General features: G+C 42.4%; 1 protein-coding gene across 1 annotated transcript; it reads right to left on the minus strand.

The window, feature by feature from the left end:
- Nucleotides 1-472: 472 nt before the first annotated feature.
- Nucleotides 473-15629, minus strand: map1b (microtubule-associated protein 1B; the record flags this gene model as incomplete). Its single annotated transcript, XM_079178565.1, has 7 exons — nt 15443-15629; nt 13288-13389; nt 7730-7812; nt 6751-6891; nt 1214-6368; nt 862-1100; nt 473-628 (listed from the first exon to the last, which is right to left on the minus strand). The coding sequence occupies exons 1-7, from the start codon at nt 15624-15626 to the stop codon at nt 473-475; spliced, it is 6060 nt and encodes a 2019-aa protein (XP_079034691.1). The 5' UTR covers nt 15627-15629.
- Nucleotides 15630-17719: the final 2090 nt, after the last annotated feature.

The following is a 17719-nucleotide window of genomic DNA, read 5'->3' on the forward strand; positions in this document are numbered from 1 at the left end:
GTGGATAACAGGCGTTATTCAAGAATATATCATATGCAGGTGTGTTTTGTTCCTTGACAGCAGTTAAATTGATTAAACCCCCTCATGTATTCTGATCTGGGGAATCAGAAGAAACTCAATACCTCATCAACATCATCATTATTTGAACTGTAAGAGTTATCTTAATTGACAATCATGACTTGGCCGTGCTTTTTTTGGATTCTAATTTCCGCCCAGCACGATCCATTTCTACCTAAAACTTTACAGTGCGGAGGAAACATTGTCCTTTAGATGGAGCCCCTCAAAGCTAATTTGTATTAGTGTTTAGTCCGCATTAGAGATATTATCTTTTTCATGGTTTGGTACACAAGAAAGAGCATTTTAGAATATAAGTGTTTAAGCGTCTGCTTATGCTTTATGCTACATGGATTTCTTTTCTTCCTTAAATAATCATTATCAGTCACTAGGCCCGCTGTTTTCTTGCTGAACAGGCCTACATCTCTATCTTACAAGCGGGGAAAGACTCATCCTGCATGACAACAGTGCTGCTGCTGGCCAGGACCATGATGTTGAGCTCCTGCTGCTTGTCGTGGGTCTCCTGGTACCACTCCCTCATCACATCAGTGTCATGGGTTGGAATCAGAGTGACCTGACACCAGAGAGGAGGGAGGTTTCTTAGCTCAAGCATTCAGAGAATTTAATAATCATCCTTTACTGTACAACCAAACGTTTTCTTTGTCTTTCTGTCTCCCCGTCCCAATTGACAAAAAGAATGTGTTTATAACTAACAAATCAGGCTAAAAATTTGAATGTCAAATAAAGCAAAAATAAACAGCATTCCAGTTAGTTTTACAGTATCATATCAATCATATAAATACTCACCTGCATATTGTTTCCCCACTGGGCCTTTCCTTCAAGTAGAGCATCAAGGACAGCCCTACTGGGCTCCTGAGCTGTTGGATCATTGCCACTGACCACATAGTAAGAAGAGCGCACCCGCTTAAAGAACTCAGCATCCGCATTCTTGGCATTGCAGTGATTAGGGATGTAAACCAAATCCATGTACATAGGAGGACAGTTGGGCAGAGATGCCCCACCTGATACCTTTCCACTGCCAGTACCTGAAAGGGCAAAAAATAAAGCGCTCTCTTTGGTAAAGTCATTACAAAATATGAGCAAATTATGTGAAGTAGTAAAGTGATTTAAATGATGACAATAAGTAAGTAATACTCACCCGATGAAGCACTTTTTACACCTCTGGATGCAGAGGTATTGGTTGCATTTTTTGCATCTTTCCCTTCTCCGACACTCTTCTTTGGAGACAAAGTCTTTGTGTCCTTCACCTTTGATAGAGCAGTCTTCCTAGCTGGCGAGGAAGACTTTTTCATGAGCTTTTTCTTCTTGGGCTTTTCTCCTCCTTCGGTATTAGCATTGTGGAGGTTTTCTTCCGCCTTAAGGGCCTCTGGGTCCACCATGCAGACATCATGGTGGCCTGAAGATGGAGCGGAGTCCCTGAGTGTCACAGGAGGAGGATCGGCATGCCTGTAGGTCAGCGTTCTGTCAGTAGGCAGAGTCTCAGTGTCATCTTCAGAGTCGATGTTGGCATCTGCTGTAATGGAGGGGCACTCCTCTGTCCCTGGTGGGACATCTGAATCCGTCTGGGAGGGGGCAGATTCACTGATGGATGTGGGCGGGGTCTCCTCACACTGCTTGGTGGAAAGCTTACCACCTGGAGGTGGGGGCCCTCCTCCTGACTTGGTTAGAGGCTTCTCCTCATCCATGGCATTCTCTTCATTGATGAAGTATTCTAGAGGGTTAGGGTTGATGAAAGACGGGGACAGTTCTGTCTTGGGGTGGAGATACTCACATGAAGTGACTAGACAGAGGTCGACATCTGTCTTAGATGGAGCAGAGGGATTCTTCTTAGTGGAAAAGTCTGGTTCCCTGGAGCCACAGGCAGAATTGTAATGACAAGGATCAGAGGAGAGAGGTAGATATGATGGAAAGGGAACTTTGGGGCTCACAGGGGATTTTGCCTCAAGTGTAGAATCCTCACATTTAAAGGGATTAGTCTCCTTTGCCGGGGAAAAGGTCTCTTCTTTTGTAAAGGTACAAGACGATGAAGGAGAAGCAGCTTTGGGAGGTGAGGGTGACTTGTCGTATTTCTGTTGCGTGTCAGATTTATTAGTAATGCTCTCCACAGATGGTGAAATTGGGCTAATATTTTCTTTAGCCGGGGAGCCTCCTAGCACTGGGGATGGCTCATTGGAATGGGGAGAATGGGTGAGAGAGGATGCCTTTGGGGTGACCGGAGACTTCTGGTCAGCCACGGCATTTAGCATCTCTGTCATCTGGCATGGGGTTGTAGCAGAGGGAGTTGACTGAGATGCATCTGATGGGGTTGCAGAAGTGGCAAGCGCTGAATCGCTCTCATCAAAAATAAAAGGCTTTTCCATTGTAGAACTATGGTCGTCAGATTGTTTTCCAATTGCTCCATCTGAGGGGCTATAGTCAACCTCAGTCGGGCCATTCTCTGTAGCATGTGAATTGCCTCCCACAGATAGATGCTCTGGAGATTGCTTACTAAAGTCCAGGGCTAAGGAGTGGTCAGGGGACTCTTGGCCAAACTCGATTGACATGGTGGAGTGCTCTGGGGATTTTGTGTCCTGTGTTCTGCTTTTCGACTTTGGTGAGATGTCCGGGGAGATAGACATGGGCCTCGGGCAATCTTCCTTGGATGGCGATCCCTCAGCTTCCTGGAAGGTGGTTGGGGTCTGAACCACAGATACAGAAAAAGAGTCATCTACCTCTGTTGATTGAGGAGAGCCTACCTCAGCATGAAGGGAGGGAGAGTCAGTGGTGGGTTCTGGAAAGGAGCTGGTGGCCAGAGAGGCGGTGGATGCTGAAGCTAAATGGGAAAATGTATCTTCTGCTACCACCTCCTCTATAGGGGTTCCTGACTTGTCTGATGTGGTACCCTCTGAAATGGACATTTTACTCTCTTCTTTGAAAGCTGTAAAAGGATAAGTGTCTGATTCCTGTTTGGTCATTGGTGCTGAGGACAAGACTAAATCTCCATTTTTCTTCTGATCTCCATTGAAGAGTGACTTTTCCATCTTCGTTGGGGAATCGGGTGCAGTTGAAGGGGAGCTTTTTGGAGAGGACATTATCCTCTCTACAGGGGAAGAACTTTCTCGTTCTGGCTCATTAGGCTCTGGGGTACCTCTATTGGAGGAATCCTCTTTATCACTTGTGACCTCCACAATTGTTGGACCCTGTGCTTCGTCTTCTGACACAGGTGGTAGAGCTCCTGCTCTTTCATCTACTGGTGACTGATAGTAAGGTGTGTGACCAGAGGACTGAGGCGAGTTAGCTCCCTCCAATGTCTTGTCATCGGGGCTGATGGAGGGATTAGCCGTCTCTCTGGCGCGCCCTGCAAATGTGGTGGACAGTTCTATTGGAGCAGCAAACAGTGATGGAGAATCAAACTTGTCCTTGCGGTCCACTGAAGGAGAACACACTAGAGGTGATGTTGTGGAAGTTGAACTGAGTCTAACAGTGTCTGTGTCTGTGTCAGGATTCTCACATGACTCTTGAGCTGTGGCAAACCCTTCAGCTTTCCCTGCATAGGGAATCCCCTGACAGAATTTATCCTCTTCTAGTGATGAAGAAGGAGATATCGTGGAAGCGGAGTGGTTGTAGTCCTGGCCTTCTGTGGCATCACTCAGCGAGTGATCTGTCCCTTGCATATTCTGAAGTGGAGACAGCTTCTTCCTGTCAAACTCTCCAGATGCTGATGTCACAAACCTGCCCACGTCCTGTGAAGGAGACTCATCATTGGTGTTTTCGTCACTCATAATGTCCCTAGGAGTCAACATCTCATCCATGGGAGTAGGCACACTGGAGATCTCAAGGGTGGACTGAGTGTGGCCAGAGGTGACAGTGTAATCCTCAGGGGGTTCATCTCTGTTCTCATTGTCCGAGGCTGTTGAGCTCTCAAAGCCAGCAGGAAACATTTCGTCATGGATAGATGCAGCTGGAGAAACAGGTGAAGACACTTTTGGTGAGGCTGATACAAACAGATTACGTTTGTCATTTTCTCCCACACTTACATTCTGACCTTCTATATTTGTATTAGTTACATCATCGTTGTCTTCAACACTAGCTCTTAGTTTGCCGTCCTGGTGTTCATCTTCACTAGGAATACGCTTTTCTTTATCTGGTTCCACCCTCTGTGGTTCATAAGCTTCTTCTATCTCTCCCTTATCTTCATAATCTCCTCCCTCAGATGTCTCCTCCATGACAGTACCTTCATCTTCAAACTTCTCACTTACACTGCTGTTGAATTTTCCTTTAAGAACTTGTTCTTCTGGGGTCTCTCCAGTGTCTCCTTCAACCTCGGTTGTGGTTATACCCTCATCCACAGACTCTAATGCCTCAGGTGACTCTTTGGTTTGTATTATGTCTTCATTGTGGATCATCACAGCCTCTTCTTTCTTAATTTGTGGCACAGTTGCGTCATCCTCCACCAAATCTTCAGCTCTAAGCTCCTCAAAGTCCTTAGTGAGGTCTTCTGGTGTGGACATCAGAGATCTTACTGCTTCTGTATCCTCTGCAATAGCAGCTGCACTTGCTGCAAGCTTGCCACTGTCCACCTTTGTCTCCTTCTTTGTCACCTTTGGCTTTCCTTTCTCTTTTAACTTGGATGGGATTCCTGCATCTTTCTTTGAAGCATTTTCTTTTTTCAGGGGCTTTGGTTTTGGTGCTAGACTCTTTTCTTCACCCACAGCGGATGTCTTCTTTATGTCTTTAAAGGGCCTTTTGACATCTTTCTTTTGCTCTTTCTTTTCTTCCTTCTTCTCCTTCATAGGTGAGTCTCTTCTGATATCCTTTTTTATAACTTTCTTTGCCTCCTCTCTTTTTACTTTTTCATCCTTTTTAACATTGTGTTTGGGTGTATCATCTTTCTTTGCGACTTCTTTTTTAACCTCCTTTTTCTTTTCCACAGACACTTTGGCATCCTTTTTGGGTTTTATGTCAGGCTTCTTTTTTTCTGGAGTTTCATTTTGAGTTGTTTGCTCTGCCTTTGCTTTTGATTCTTTCTCGGGTGCCTTTGCCTTCTCCTTTTTCAGAGGGGCCTTTTCTTTTTTCTCAGTCTTCTGTGTTTTTTCATGAGACGATTCCACATCTGCCTTTGCCTTTTCTTCCTCCTTTGAATCCTTTCTGATGCTTTTGCTTGGTGATGGCTTTGGGGTAGTCTTTAGGCTCTCTTTGCTGTCTGTTCTGTGTTTCATCTTAGCTTGCTTGAGTGTTGGTGTATCCGGCATATTAGAAGACATCGCTTTCTGAGTGACAACTGGCTGTTTCAAGAAGTCCAAGTGCTTTAGCTTTTCTAAACCTTCAAAGATGTTATGCTGGGTGGCATTTCCAGGAAAGAGAACACGCACAACCTTATCTGAGGGATTTGCAGGGTGCCACACAATGAGTGAAGAGATAGAAGTCAAATAAGAGACGGGGAACTCAGATTCTTTTCCATTTGGCAGCAGAATGGAGGTTGTGTCTTTTTCACTTCCTGTCCACTGCTTCATAAAGTGCTGCATCTCCTTGCTGTTCCTTGATGGATTGAGCACATACATCTCAAGCTTCCCAACGCCCATTTTCTGAAAAAGTATGAGTGGTTCAATTGTGTTTCCAACAGGCCTTTGCAAAGACTCTAACCTCAAATTTAGCTTTGTGAGGAACTGCTGAGTGAACGCTGCCTCCTCAACATTCCTCCGCACTCTGTAATTAGGTTCTGGGTTATCCAGGTTTTCAGGAAGATTCACAAACACAATGCCAATATCTGGAGAAATCATGTTCTTCACCCAGTCACTGTTAGCTGTCGAACCCTGTGACTGTTCCTCCTCAAGCTCTGCAACCTTCCTCTGCAGCATGCTATTGATGCCTGGCAGGTTGTCGTCACCAATGTGGGTCATGAGGATGGAGTCCACGCGGTCCAGATGTCTCACCAGCTTCCAGAAGCATGACTTCCTGTCCGAGCCACCATTAATGAGCATGTTGAAGCCATTGACAGCAAAGAGAGCAGAGTCACCGCTACCAGCAGGGAAAATGTAACAGCATGGTTTGGAAAGTTTCAGGAATCCACCTGATGTTGGTGGTTCTAACATGTCAAAAGGAGATGGGATCTCTACTGATTCAGATAAATACTCTGTGAACTCTGAGAGGCCCTCCATTTCAGGGAGTATGGTAGTGGAGTTTAGTTTCATGTAAATGAAGTCCTGCAGGTTGTGTTTGTCCAAGTTGGAGTTTTTCCATTCGCCTTGTTCAGGGCAGGACAGTGTGAGGTTGGCTTTGTTTCCCGGGTTAATGGTGCTGAGCAATTCACCAATCTGTGCATGAGAAAAATTAGGTGGCTTTAATTTTTAATTTGTCAGAGTCCGTAATAAAACGAGTAGAGCTTTGCACAGATTCAGTGTATATGTGTTTATGTACATACAGTATCTGTATGGTATGTATGTCAAGTTTTAAGACTATTATTCAATGCAAGAGTGAGAGCTTTTCTGGAAAGCAACCACCATGCATTTATTGAAAGGGTGTTACTGACAAAAATATTTATAGAAAAATGATTCTATAAAAAGACGGAGGAAACCTTTCACTATTGTAAATAATAAAATAGCCAAAACTTGTGCATGAACATGCGGAAAACTATCATATTACAGTATAATAGATCAAATTTTGGTGCCTAAAATAGAAATCATCATGCCAGCTCACCTCTTGGTCGGTAAATATGTCGATGAAGTTGAAGAAAGAGAATGATCCAGACTGAAGAATCAGCTCCCCGCTGTTTTCAGAGCATTGCCCTGAGAGAACCAGAAGCTTGTGTCTGGCAGTGTCTGAGATCATCAAACGAGCCTAGAAATTAAAAGAGGAACATGTCATGATAGTGCACCACTGACTTTGGTTGAAAGTAATGGACAAGTGAAAGAAACACTGATTAAAAACAGTAAAGAAATATTTCATTTATTGCAAATGCTTAAGAAAGACAAAAAGTACTATACAAAAATCTAATTAATAGATACAGAGACAGAAAATAGAAAGCCTTGCTGCTGCAGCAATCAGCTTGAGGATTTAGTGCATTTGAAATACCACCAGTTTCCCGTCACTCAAATCCATTAGCGAATTAGCTGACTTGTTCCTTCTGCTAAGTTCCTTTTCATCCGTCTATCTCTTGCCTCTTCCCCTCTTTTTTCCTTCTCCTACTTCAACAACATCAGCTGTTGGCGGCTGGCCAGGTCAAATCTGCTGTGCTGTGAGATGTTATTAATGCACAGTTTGACTGCAGACATGGCTGGGGGGTGGAGGCAACGCTGAAAAGGAGCAATGACACAAGAGAAAATCTTGTGTCATCTGTGCTCCTGACCCTCCTGTGTCTTTCTTGTTATCAAAATGTAGCAAAAGCCTTAATGCAATGACAAATTGTAAAGGCTGCACTTGTTATTCTAGCAGTAAAAAAGGCATTAGTCCGGTCCTTTGAGATCCTAATTGCTTTCTCATTTCAACGAACAGCAACGAACAGCAGTTCCTATTAAGAGGGTAGATAATCCTTTTCTAGCTGTAATTGCTTTCTAAATGTGCATTTATTTAATGTATTTGTGAATCATCCCTTCTTGATAGGAGGATGGGAGATAAAATGCAAAGTTACAGAATAAGGAAGAGGTTATAATAATTTAATAATTATAGCTAACTTTACCTCAGTACTGACTGCGTCATCTGAAGGGTTGATAAGCACCACCGTCTCCAGGACATTACTTTTATGGTGAAGAATCCTCTGCCCTGCAAAACAAAATGGAAAATAGTTAGAGAAGAAACATAGCACAAAAAAGGTTTTCAATTTACTATCACATAAGAAGAAAACCAGCAAATATTGACATTTATCAAGAATTTTAGAAGGAAATCAATTTGGGTATTTTTGGTTGGAAAATTGCTCAAATGATTAATTGATTTTTAATTAATGCATTAATCAACTAATAATCAACTAGTAATCGGCTCTACCAAACAATAAAGACAAAACACAATGATTACTTGTTAAGACTCAATCATAATTTGTTTTCTCTGTATAATGGGGACTAAATATGGTTCAGTCTACCACACTCTGCCATAAGAAGCAATTTCCCCTCAGACAGAGGTGTTACAGAGAAAATGAACAGTCGGGTGTGGCAGGCTCATAATCAATCATCTTAGGTTTTGGATGATTGATTATGATGATGACTTTGGTCCATGTGTATTTGGGGGCGTATCCTTTGGTCCAGCTGACATCTTCATCATTATTCATCTTAACACTGCAGGCTTCACTCACTCAATCGGTCTTTGTTTCTTCTCCTTGTTATCTCATTTCTTTTTGAATACATGGATCAATGAATTCCCCTACAGCAAACCGACATAAGATTGGTTTTATTTGGTCAATTTAGATCAACTTCTACTAATACAAATGAAATGAAATGCTGCCGCTAACATGTAACAATATGTTCCCTGTTACGTTCCGAGGTCAGTGAGGTGTTGCTTGAATATAAGCTTAAAATTGAGAGGATAGAGTGTAGCCTCGTCTCCAGGGACGTGATCCTGCAGCAGCTATCTGGCTCCTGGGGCGATTCTTCCATTTATATTTCATATAGCAGATCCTCATTATGGCGCATATATCCATTAACCCTGCCGCTGCCTCCCAGAGGGCTGTCACTCCATATGGAAAAACTCTTTCATTAAATGAATGAAAGATGCTTGAAATAATGAGTATTTCACCACTTACCAACCCTTTAGCAGTTCTGGTTTTGCACTCCATTTGTTTAATGGAGTTAGTTCCCCGGAGGGAATACTATTCCTAGTGTGCCTTTGATTTTTCATAAAAATTCAGTATCATGGAAGATGTTTAAATGACAAAGACAACATCACCTTTCTCTTCTTTCTTTGTGAGAGGGGAGGAGGGTCTGTTGCTATTCTTTTCTGGAAGTTTTGCATTCAAATGTATTGGTGTGTCTCTTTTCAAATGAATAACAATGTCATTGTTTAATCAAATTTAATTAATATCAGTAAAGTAGTATAAGATAGAAATATCAATATCGAAAAGCAATTTAGCCCGTTAGTCATGTTTTCCGATACAAAATGCTTTTGAGATAAATGACGGTTATGATAGTATACTTTTACTTGTTTCCAAAGCAAACTGTCTGTTGAATGGATTGCTATAACAGTTAGAACACACGTTCATGGTTCCCAGAGGATGACTCCAAATGACTTTGGCAATCCCCTGACTTTTCCCCCTGTGAAAAATGAAAATAAATACGGCAAGATGTTATTAAGGTGAAAAATGTTTTGTTGCACAGATGGAGGCTACAGTTGTAATAGTTTGATTTTAGATCTGATATTTGCTATTTCAGTTTAGTCCATTTGTATTCTATTTGCAGTTTGAAGCAGAGATTTGCGTCAGTCTAATACCACCACGATCCCATTCCCAGTTGACTCTGGGTGAAACCAGCTTCGTTCAGCTTTGTTCTGAAGAGACAGCAGTCTTAAACTGATGACCGAAGAACAAGTGACTTAGGAAACAGTTTTCCGCGGTGTGTGAAATGAGAGAACAATCAATCATGGACGTCTATCGCTCATCCTGTCATGCTACTATACACAAGCCATTGCCAATGCAATAGAAAAGCATTTTTCTTTGTTTCTCACACTGTGGGTTACGCCCAGCTCACTGGCATTTTATGTTATGAAACAGAAAATACATTAGTCTGTTTAGAGCACAAGGGAGCCACCAGCACCGCCACCGCCGAGCTGCCAAATTGCCGAGTGTCTAGGCCAACTCGTCAAAAAATGACACATTGTGCACTGGGGCTTGCTTGACCCTGACAATTACCTTGATCGATACAAAAATCCTCAATGCCCAGTGCGTCTCTGTCTCAGCGGGAAGCGAGGTAATGTGACATGCATCACTGAGCGTTCTCCTTCTGGCTGAATAGAAAGTGCAAGACTGGTATAGCCTGCCTGCCACAGACTGAGCCAGACAGGGGAACATCAATGTGGATGGCACCGCACCAAAAATAGATCAGTGGAAAGACTAAATTCTCCTTCATTTTGCATCAAAGAAAGACCTCACACATAAGGATTGTAAATGTATCTCCTCAGATGGCTGCAATGTATGTGTCAGAACCTTTCTCCTTCCTGTCATTTCCTTTTTCACCGCAACAGAATAATTGACTTTCAGCAGCGAAGACGGGGGGCCCCCCTGTGCACAGTTTTCAATGTCACTTGTTCCCGTGCCCCCACACAACTAGACTATAAAGTGGACTGGTATATGTAATATGTCTGGGCATGGAGCTAATGGCATTGGCACTGCTGTTGAATTGACTCACAGAGCAGTCAATCACTTGTGCCATAGTATTGATGCCTCTAAATAACATTCTGTTTCAAGCTCATTTACAGCCGCTATCTGTAGGAATTAGCTTGTCAAGAAAAAAATATAATTATAATTACTACATGTCTTCCCACCACCTATTTTCCAGTTTTCTCAATTCTTCCAGCTATGAATCTGCGGCTTGATAGGTGAATGACGGATCAATCTATCTGCTGATTTACTTCTAGGGCCTGTTAGGCTCAACGGTTTAATAAACATCGAGAGAACACAGGATCGTATTTGTGAAAAATATCAGGAGGATCTTAGTCTCCAACAAATTCATTCATGAAAGTCAACACAATTCTTAATTACTGTTACTGATCATAATAGTGGGATAAGTGGATTTGCGGTTTAGAGAGAGAGCTTTTTTAAGCTTCCTTGCTGTTTTCATTGCAGGCAGGGAGCGTGGAAATCTATGCGTAACCAGAACATATATCCATCAGGGTGGCACTGAAGGTTTCCTGTCTGGCCCCCTTTTTCCTGCCTTCCCCTCCTCTTCACTGTGGGGTTCAGGCTTCCTGTGCACTAATGCAGTGTGATGGATGGCATATAATCTGTCAAGCAGACAGATAATTGCATTCGTCCCTCTCCGCCCAATACCACCTGCTGGTTTGTGTTTTCCTGTAAGCACTGTGCCCGAAGTGATACATGCACTACACTATAAACATAAAAAAAACGTTTTCTCTTTTCTATAACGAATATTACTAAATTATACCATCATAAAGTTAGCTGCTCAGCTTCATAATCAACCATCTTTATCCTGAAAAATGCACCTAATGTTTGATTGAGCTCGACATTTTGAAATGTAAGCTTGTTTGCTTTCCTGGCGAGAGTTGGATGAGAAGATCGATACCACACTCTTATATCTTTCCAGTAAATATACGGCTGCAGCCAGCAGCCGGTAAGCTTAGCTTTGCATAACGACTGGAAACAGGGAGAAACAGCTAGCCTGGCTCCGCCCAAAAGGTAACAAGATCTGCCTGTACCTATCCACCAGCAGCAGTAACTACTTCTTAATATAAAAAACTTTGGGAAGTTACTGCTCCTGAACAGAAAATACTGTGGCACATGTTTCATTGTTTTTGTACAGACTAAACAAACAAGGTTTAATGTGTTGATTGGTGCAATTTGGAGATGCTGACAGGCGGATTTTGTTACCTTTGGTCTTTATGCTATGCTAAGCTAAGCAGCTAACGGATATGAGAGTGGTACATTGAGCTTCTCATCAAACGCTCAGAGAATAAAGCAAATAATGTCCTTAGCCAAATGTCGAAGTATTGCTTTCAAGCTGTTTATTTTGTGTTTCACACAGTGACACGGCAGTAATTGACAAGTTTAAATTCAAAGTATTCTTCTATGAATGAAAAAACCACAACATAACTATCTCCTCAATGAACTTGAAATCCCTGTGAATGTTTCTAGGAAACCCCTCATAAAGCAGTTCATGTATTGAAAGTTCAAAAGACAATGGAAATCCTCACCTTGAGAAATAGACTTGGCAAAAAGCCTGAGTCGTAGAATACAAGAGAACAATTTTATTCCAGTTTTTCTGTTTACGCAGCGTTACATCTAGCCTTGGCTTTATTAATTCACAAATCAGAACAGCATTTCTGGCTCTGAGTCACTTCTATCTTCCTACCTCACCCCCTCGTCCTTTTCTCCCTTGTTTGCTTCTCTCTCATCTTCTTTCTCTTCACGGTCATGCCCCTCCCTTCTTTATGTTCATGGACAGACACTTACCACTGGGGATTCACCACTAATTACTCCCGAATCAACAAATCTAGAACTGCGTTGCAAGGCAACGGCACACATGAAGCAGGAAGGGTGGAGGATGGGAGGATGGTAAAAAAAAAGGTTGGATGAAAGTGATTGGGAGTCTTTTTTGAAAACTGTATACATCTCCATGTTTCACCTCCCTCTCAAGTTATTGTATTTCACCTCTGTAAGCCCAATTCTGAGATTTGATATTACTGCATTAAAATAGATCACCTGATTCAGTCTGCAGCAGCAGTTGTTGGCTGGATCAATCTATTGTGAAGAATGAAGCCCTTACTGGTTATGTCCAATATGGAGCAAAGCCAAGCAGAGGCTTGAACTGCTGCTGACCGTCAAGGCCATACTGCACAGACCACGTCCTGCCACACTGGATCCCTTCCATCTTTATAGAACCTCTCCCTCACCTTGCAAATAATATCAGCACCATGCAACGAAATGCTGAGAGGACATATCCAGGGACAGGTAATAAAACCCCTCGGCTTAGTGTAGTGCATGGAAGTTAAAGCTGACTGTGTACGCTGCTGAAAAGTGCAGCGATAGTATGTAACAAAGTGTATGTACTAAAATACTTATGTAGAGTTCTGAGGTAATTGTACCTCACTTGATTTCATTTTCTGGTACTTAAAACCATATCAACCAATTACAAAAAAAATGCTGCTCATGTATAATGCACCAGTGATAATAACCCGACAGTGTATATAACATATTCTACATACAGTGTATGTTTGGCTATAAGCAAGTACGCTAGATTAAAAAAAATGATGGAAACAAAAAAACAAAAACAGCCCAGTGTTGTTGACTCTTTTCAAATGAAAGTCGCTAAATCGGCAACATTGACAGCCCTTCCCTTCATTGGGGAATTAAATGATTGGACGGGCTTTTTCCAGTCTTGCTACAGACACAGAAACTGGATGTTTTTTCTTTGTTTTGGTCAGAACATTTGATTTATTGATTGCTGTTGGGGTGTAAAAAGATTTTTAACAAATATAACAAAACATGTTTTTGAAGAAGATGACCAACCCTGGCTTTAAAGCATAATCAGACTGCTAATGTGAAATTTTAAGTCAAAGGGTCTTTAATTTCCAGTGTACCTCTGACATCTGCAGAGAAACGAGCTGAGTGTCTGGAGACAAACAGCTTGAGCTCCTGGTCCAGGTTGCAGTCGATGAGGTTGGTGTCCCATGAGCGGATCCCTGCAAGACAAACAGAAAAAAAGAATGAAAATAAAAATCAACAAGAAAATAAAAAAGAGCAAGGAGAAGAAAAGACGCCAGCGAAGAAAAACGTATGTGAATCAATGCTCACAGCAGACAACACACTGAGAAACTTGGCAACAGGTCTAATAAATGTGCTAAGTCTCACCCACACCCACACATCTATTTCACTGATCCTGTGCCTCCAGCTTATTGGAAAGATCTAAGAGGGAACATATATAGACTTGTTACTGGTTTGGCATGAGAAACAAAAATCTATAATAGGAAATATCCATGGCCCTGTCTGTGTTGCGCCATTGGCCAGATGCACTGGTAATCTCCACTGAGCTGAGTCATGGTGGTATCATCCTCTCTTCATAATCATGTAGAGAGGCCTAATGAAGGCCTCTGTGTAGTTACGTGATGACTTGCACTGGGAATGAAGACAAAGGGACTTTTTGGGGTGTTTATCTCTGTGCTTAACACTAAAAGGTGAACAACAGGGTTTATTTAACTCATAATATTATTTGTTGAAAGGGTATTACAAGACTAGGCCTAAACTGGAGATGAAGGGTGTGGCAATAACATGAGGACATGAATCGATTAGCATGAGCAACAGGGATGAAGATGATAAAATGTTTACAAGAATAAGGTCACATGTTACTACAAAACAAATGAGAAGAATGTAGCCTGTAAATAAAATAAAATACATTTTCAAGAATAAAAGAACGGCCCTAAAAGTGCTACAACAAAAAAACTACAACTCCACAAACTCGATCATCAGAGTCACAAGATTGTGTGAGACAACCAAACGCTCCAGAACAGCTAGTGAAGGACCTTGTGGGTTGATTTTTACAAGGGCAATAGCTAACTTTTGGTCACAAGATCTGACACAGCAAGGGCCAACAAAGGAATCTATTGAATTACATAATAGGAAATTAAACGGTGAATCTGACCGGTTAAACTCTAGTTGCCCTAAAATCAGGTGAGACCCAGAAGGAAACACTTCCTCTTTCTTCTCTCCTCCTACAGTAACTGCGCCATATTCTCCTCTTCCCTTTCCTCTCTCACACAAACAGTGCTCTCAGTCCAGAAAGGCAGACAACTACAGCAGCTGCGGCTTTTCTAAAACGCCCTGCTCACTTTGAAAATCGTTCCTTGTGGCTTTCCGTAGGGACTGCAGTGCGGACCGAGCCACGCCCACCATCCGGTGAGGGATGAGAGAGCTGGATGATGATGGAGACGTTCCCACGGGATGTAAGGGGGGATAAATCTAATTCTACCCTGCTGTTTCAGTCAAGCAGTCATTTCAGCCTCAAAACACAGAGCGTGTTTATTCACTTTTGAAAGCGAAGCTCTCCGCCACAACAACAACAAGCAGAGAGAAAGCTGCTGCTATAAACCCTGCTCTCTCCTCCTGACTGCAAACTGATGCCTGGGACCCTCAGCACTCCTGAAACAAAAGCCCTCTGCACCTGAATAAAGCTCTGCTAAGGTGCTGCGGGAGAAGAAGAACAAAACCCCCCCCCGCAGATGCACATGGAGCCAAAGAAATGCGATACGCTGCATTATTGACGCATAGTCCAGATTTAATGCTGAATCACTGCTGGCAGCTTTATTAGAGGAGCGGGCCCACGTGTGTGGATGACAACAATTGGGCCTACTGACATTAATGTGATAATCATACTGAACTAACACAGTGGGTGGGTGGCAAGGAAGGTATCTGTGGGTTGAAAGATGTGAGGGGATAACTGTCTTCAGTTTATGGTGATGTTAATGGGAGGGGCTGTTATCCCCGGTTACAAACAACATCCCCTCCAGCTCAAATAATGACCCGATAAATAAGGTTTTATATATAGTTAATGACCCATCAATATGCTTAATTCGCTCAGGCGTAATGGATCGCGCGTAATTAAGTTCCGGTTAGAAACAGGTGCATCTGCAGCTTACATGACTTCTAGAGCCATAAGAAGAACTTCTGCGCAAACATATCTGCTCAAGTTGTTATGAAGATGTAAAGTGGTGGCCTGCACCCATCAAAGCCCCATCTTACCTTTCTCTATGTCCGCAATGGCACACTTTAGGTGATCCTCCGTTATGATCTCACCGATAACCACCAGCAGATAGAATTTGCTGTCGTTGAAGTGCTGCGAGGGGCTGGAGGATGTCGGAGACGTCCCCGCATTGCTTTGAACGCCTAAAGTCTCCATTTCTGCGGATTGCACCAGGGTGGCCATCCTTTCGTCTGTCTCTTCCGTACACACACGCGCGCAGGATCCCAACAGCAGCCTCCTCCCTTTATTCGCTACAGAGCACCGGCGTGGTCTCCAGACATACAAGTGGAGCCTTGATAGGAGTGGCCCTAGCTTTTTATACCAGCAGACATTGTGTCATATTCGGTTACCGGGGAGAGAGGAGGGCGCCGGCTTTCCTTTTTTTTTTTCGCACACTCACTCCACAGCTGATGTCATCCGCAACGAATCAAACGCCTCCGGAAGTCACTGATTTGATGCTTTGTGTTGAAAGTCTTCATCACTGCTAGCATCCTACGTGTTACTCTTCACAGATACACGTTTGATGTGTTATGGGTTACTTTTTAACAATTGCCCATTCAAAATAATACAAAATAAAATAAAAATGTTTAAAAAACACTCTAACCCAGAGCTCTCTTTTGAAAGACTTCATTTAAAGATTCTTCAAAGGTTTATGGATTATATACATCAAGGCCGCAACAGGGTTGTGAGATTGCTGACACTAGAATACCATTTAATACAATTATTTTTCTACATACACAAATTGTAATATGTCTCTGATAAGTCCCCTCATTTCATGGCAGTGCACGACTAAATGTCTTGAGTTCCCCTTTCAGTGCTCTAATTTCATTGCTGTTTGTTCGGTATTAAAGATGATTTAAGCTCAGTTTTCTGACATACTTTACAAAGGAGTTGCTCCTGTAAATATGACCCCAGAGGTTTATTATCTGTGTGCAACTGAACGCTCTGGCGTGACGATTGCTTTGTTTTATTGGACCCAAACGTTCAGAGGATAAGAGGTTTAGTCTAATTATTGGTGATACTCTACTTTTGTGCCACAGTTTTGAACATGCAGTGAATTTGTGTAACTAAAATAAAGTAATAACGTAATAATTAAAATGTTGCAGCAACGACTAAAGAGTTCACACCATCCCCTTAAACCCCTAGGCCTATAGATAAACCAAAAAATAAAACAAATTTGATTTAAGTTTAAGAATAATTCAGAAATAGCATCAAATCACAATATTAGAAACTGACTGCGGCATTATCCAAACATGATATTTCTGTCTTTGTCTTTTCACTTAACCCCATAAGCATGAAGTGTTTCTACCTGCAGCATCCTTTATATGTAGAGATAAGTGGCTTGATGTCTGATCACAGCATGCATCTGTGATCTCAGGTCGGTCCCTCGCAGTCGAACAGGGAGTTTCACGAGATTCACTTGAAAAACAACAAGTCTTTGATTGTGGAAAGCTTCCATCTCACAAAAACAAGTTCATATGAAAGAAATATCAAATCAGAGGGGGGTGAAAGAGGAACAACTACAAATGAACAGCAACTGAAAAGAACAGAGATCAAAGAATTCCGGTCCGTCATATTTTTATCAGAAAGGAAAAAGCGTGTGTGTATGTATGTGTGTAGACGTTAAATACAGTTGGCAGTGAATAAAAAAGCAATTTTTATCTTATGATGTAAACATAAAAGATGTTTCCCAGGAGAATCATCGAAAGTAGCAGCTAAAATTAGGCCCTATGTGAAAGCAGACAGACTTCAGAACTGTAGCCGACTGTTGCAAGAACGAAGGTCACAAATTTGAGAGAGACATGCAGATACAAAAGGATGCGCACACACACACACACACACACGCTTACGCAAACCCTGACTTTTCCCCCTGGCAAGCCTCATTGATGTGATTCGGTCTCGTGGATGGGGTCACTGCAGGTGTGTTATTGACTTTAGTAAGGCTATCAGGAACAGTGGTCCACGAAGCAGTGTGTGAATATTTCAGGGCCTTTGTGGCCTGGCGGGCTGGGCTTGGTCATATTCTCCTCAGGCCGTGGGAGGGCAAATCAAACATTCATCACACAGCTGGGAAAGAAGGAAGGCATTAAAAATACAACAGGCTGCCACCAAAAGTCTCCTAAGGATGGGATGAACATGTGTTTTCAGGAGGTGGGCTGGTGGATAAGACCGCTATAGGATTTTGTTTGTGCACATGCATTTGTGTCTACTACGTCCATGTGTATAGAGGCTGTTCAAAAAATCAAAATGAAAGGATTTTAATAATTCAATAACCT

This window comes from Pholis gunnellus, assembly GCF_910591455.1.
Source record: "Pholis gunnellus genome assembly, chromosome: 18".
Taxonomy (NCBI): Eukaryota; Metazoa; Chordata; class Actinopteri; order Perciformes; family Pholidae; genus Pholis; species Pholis gunnellus.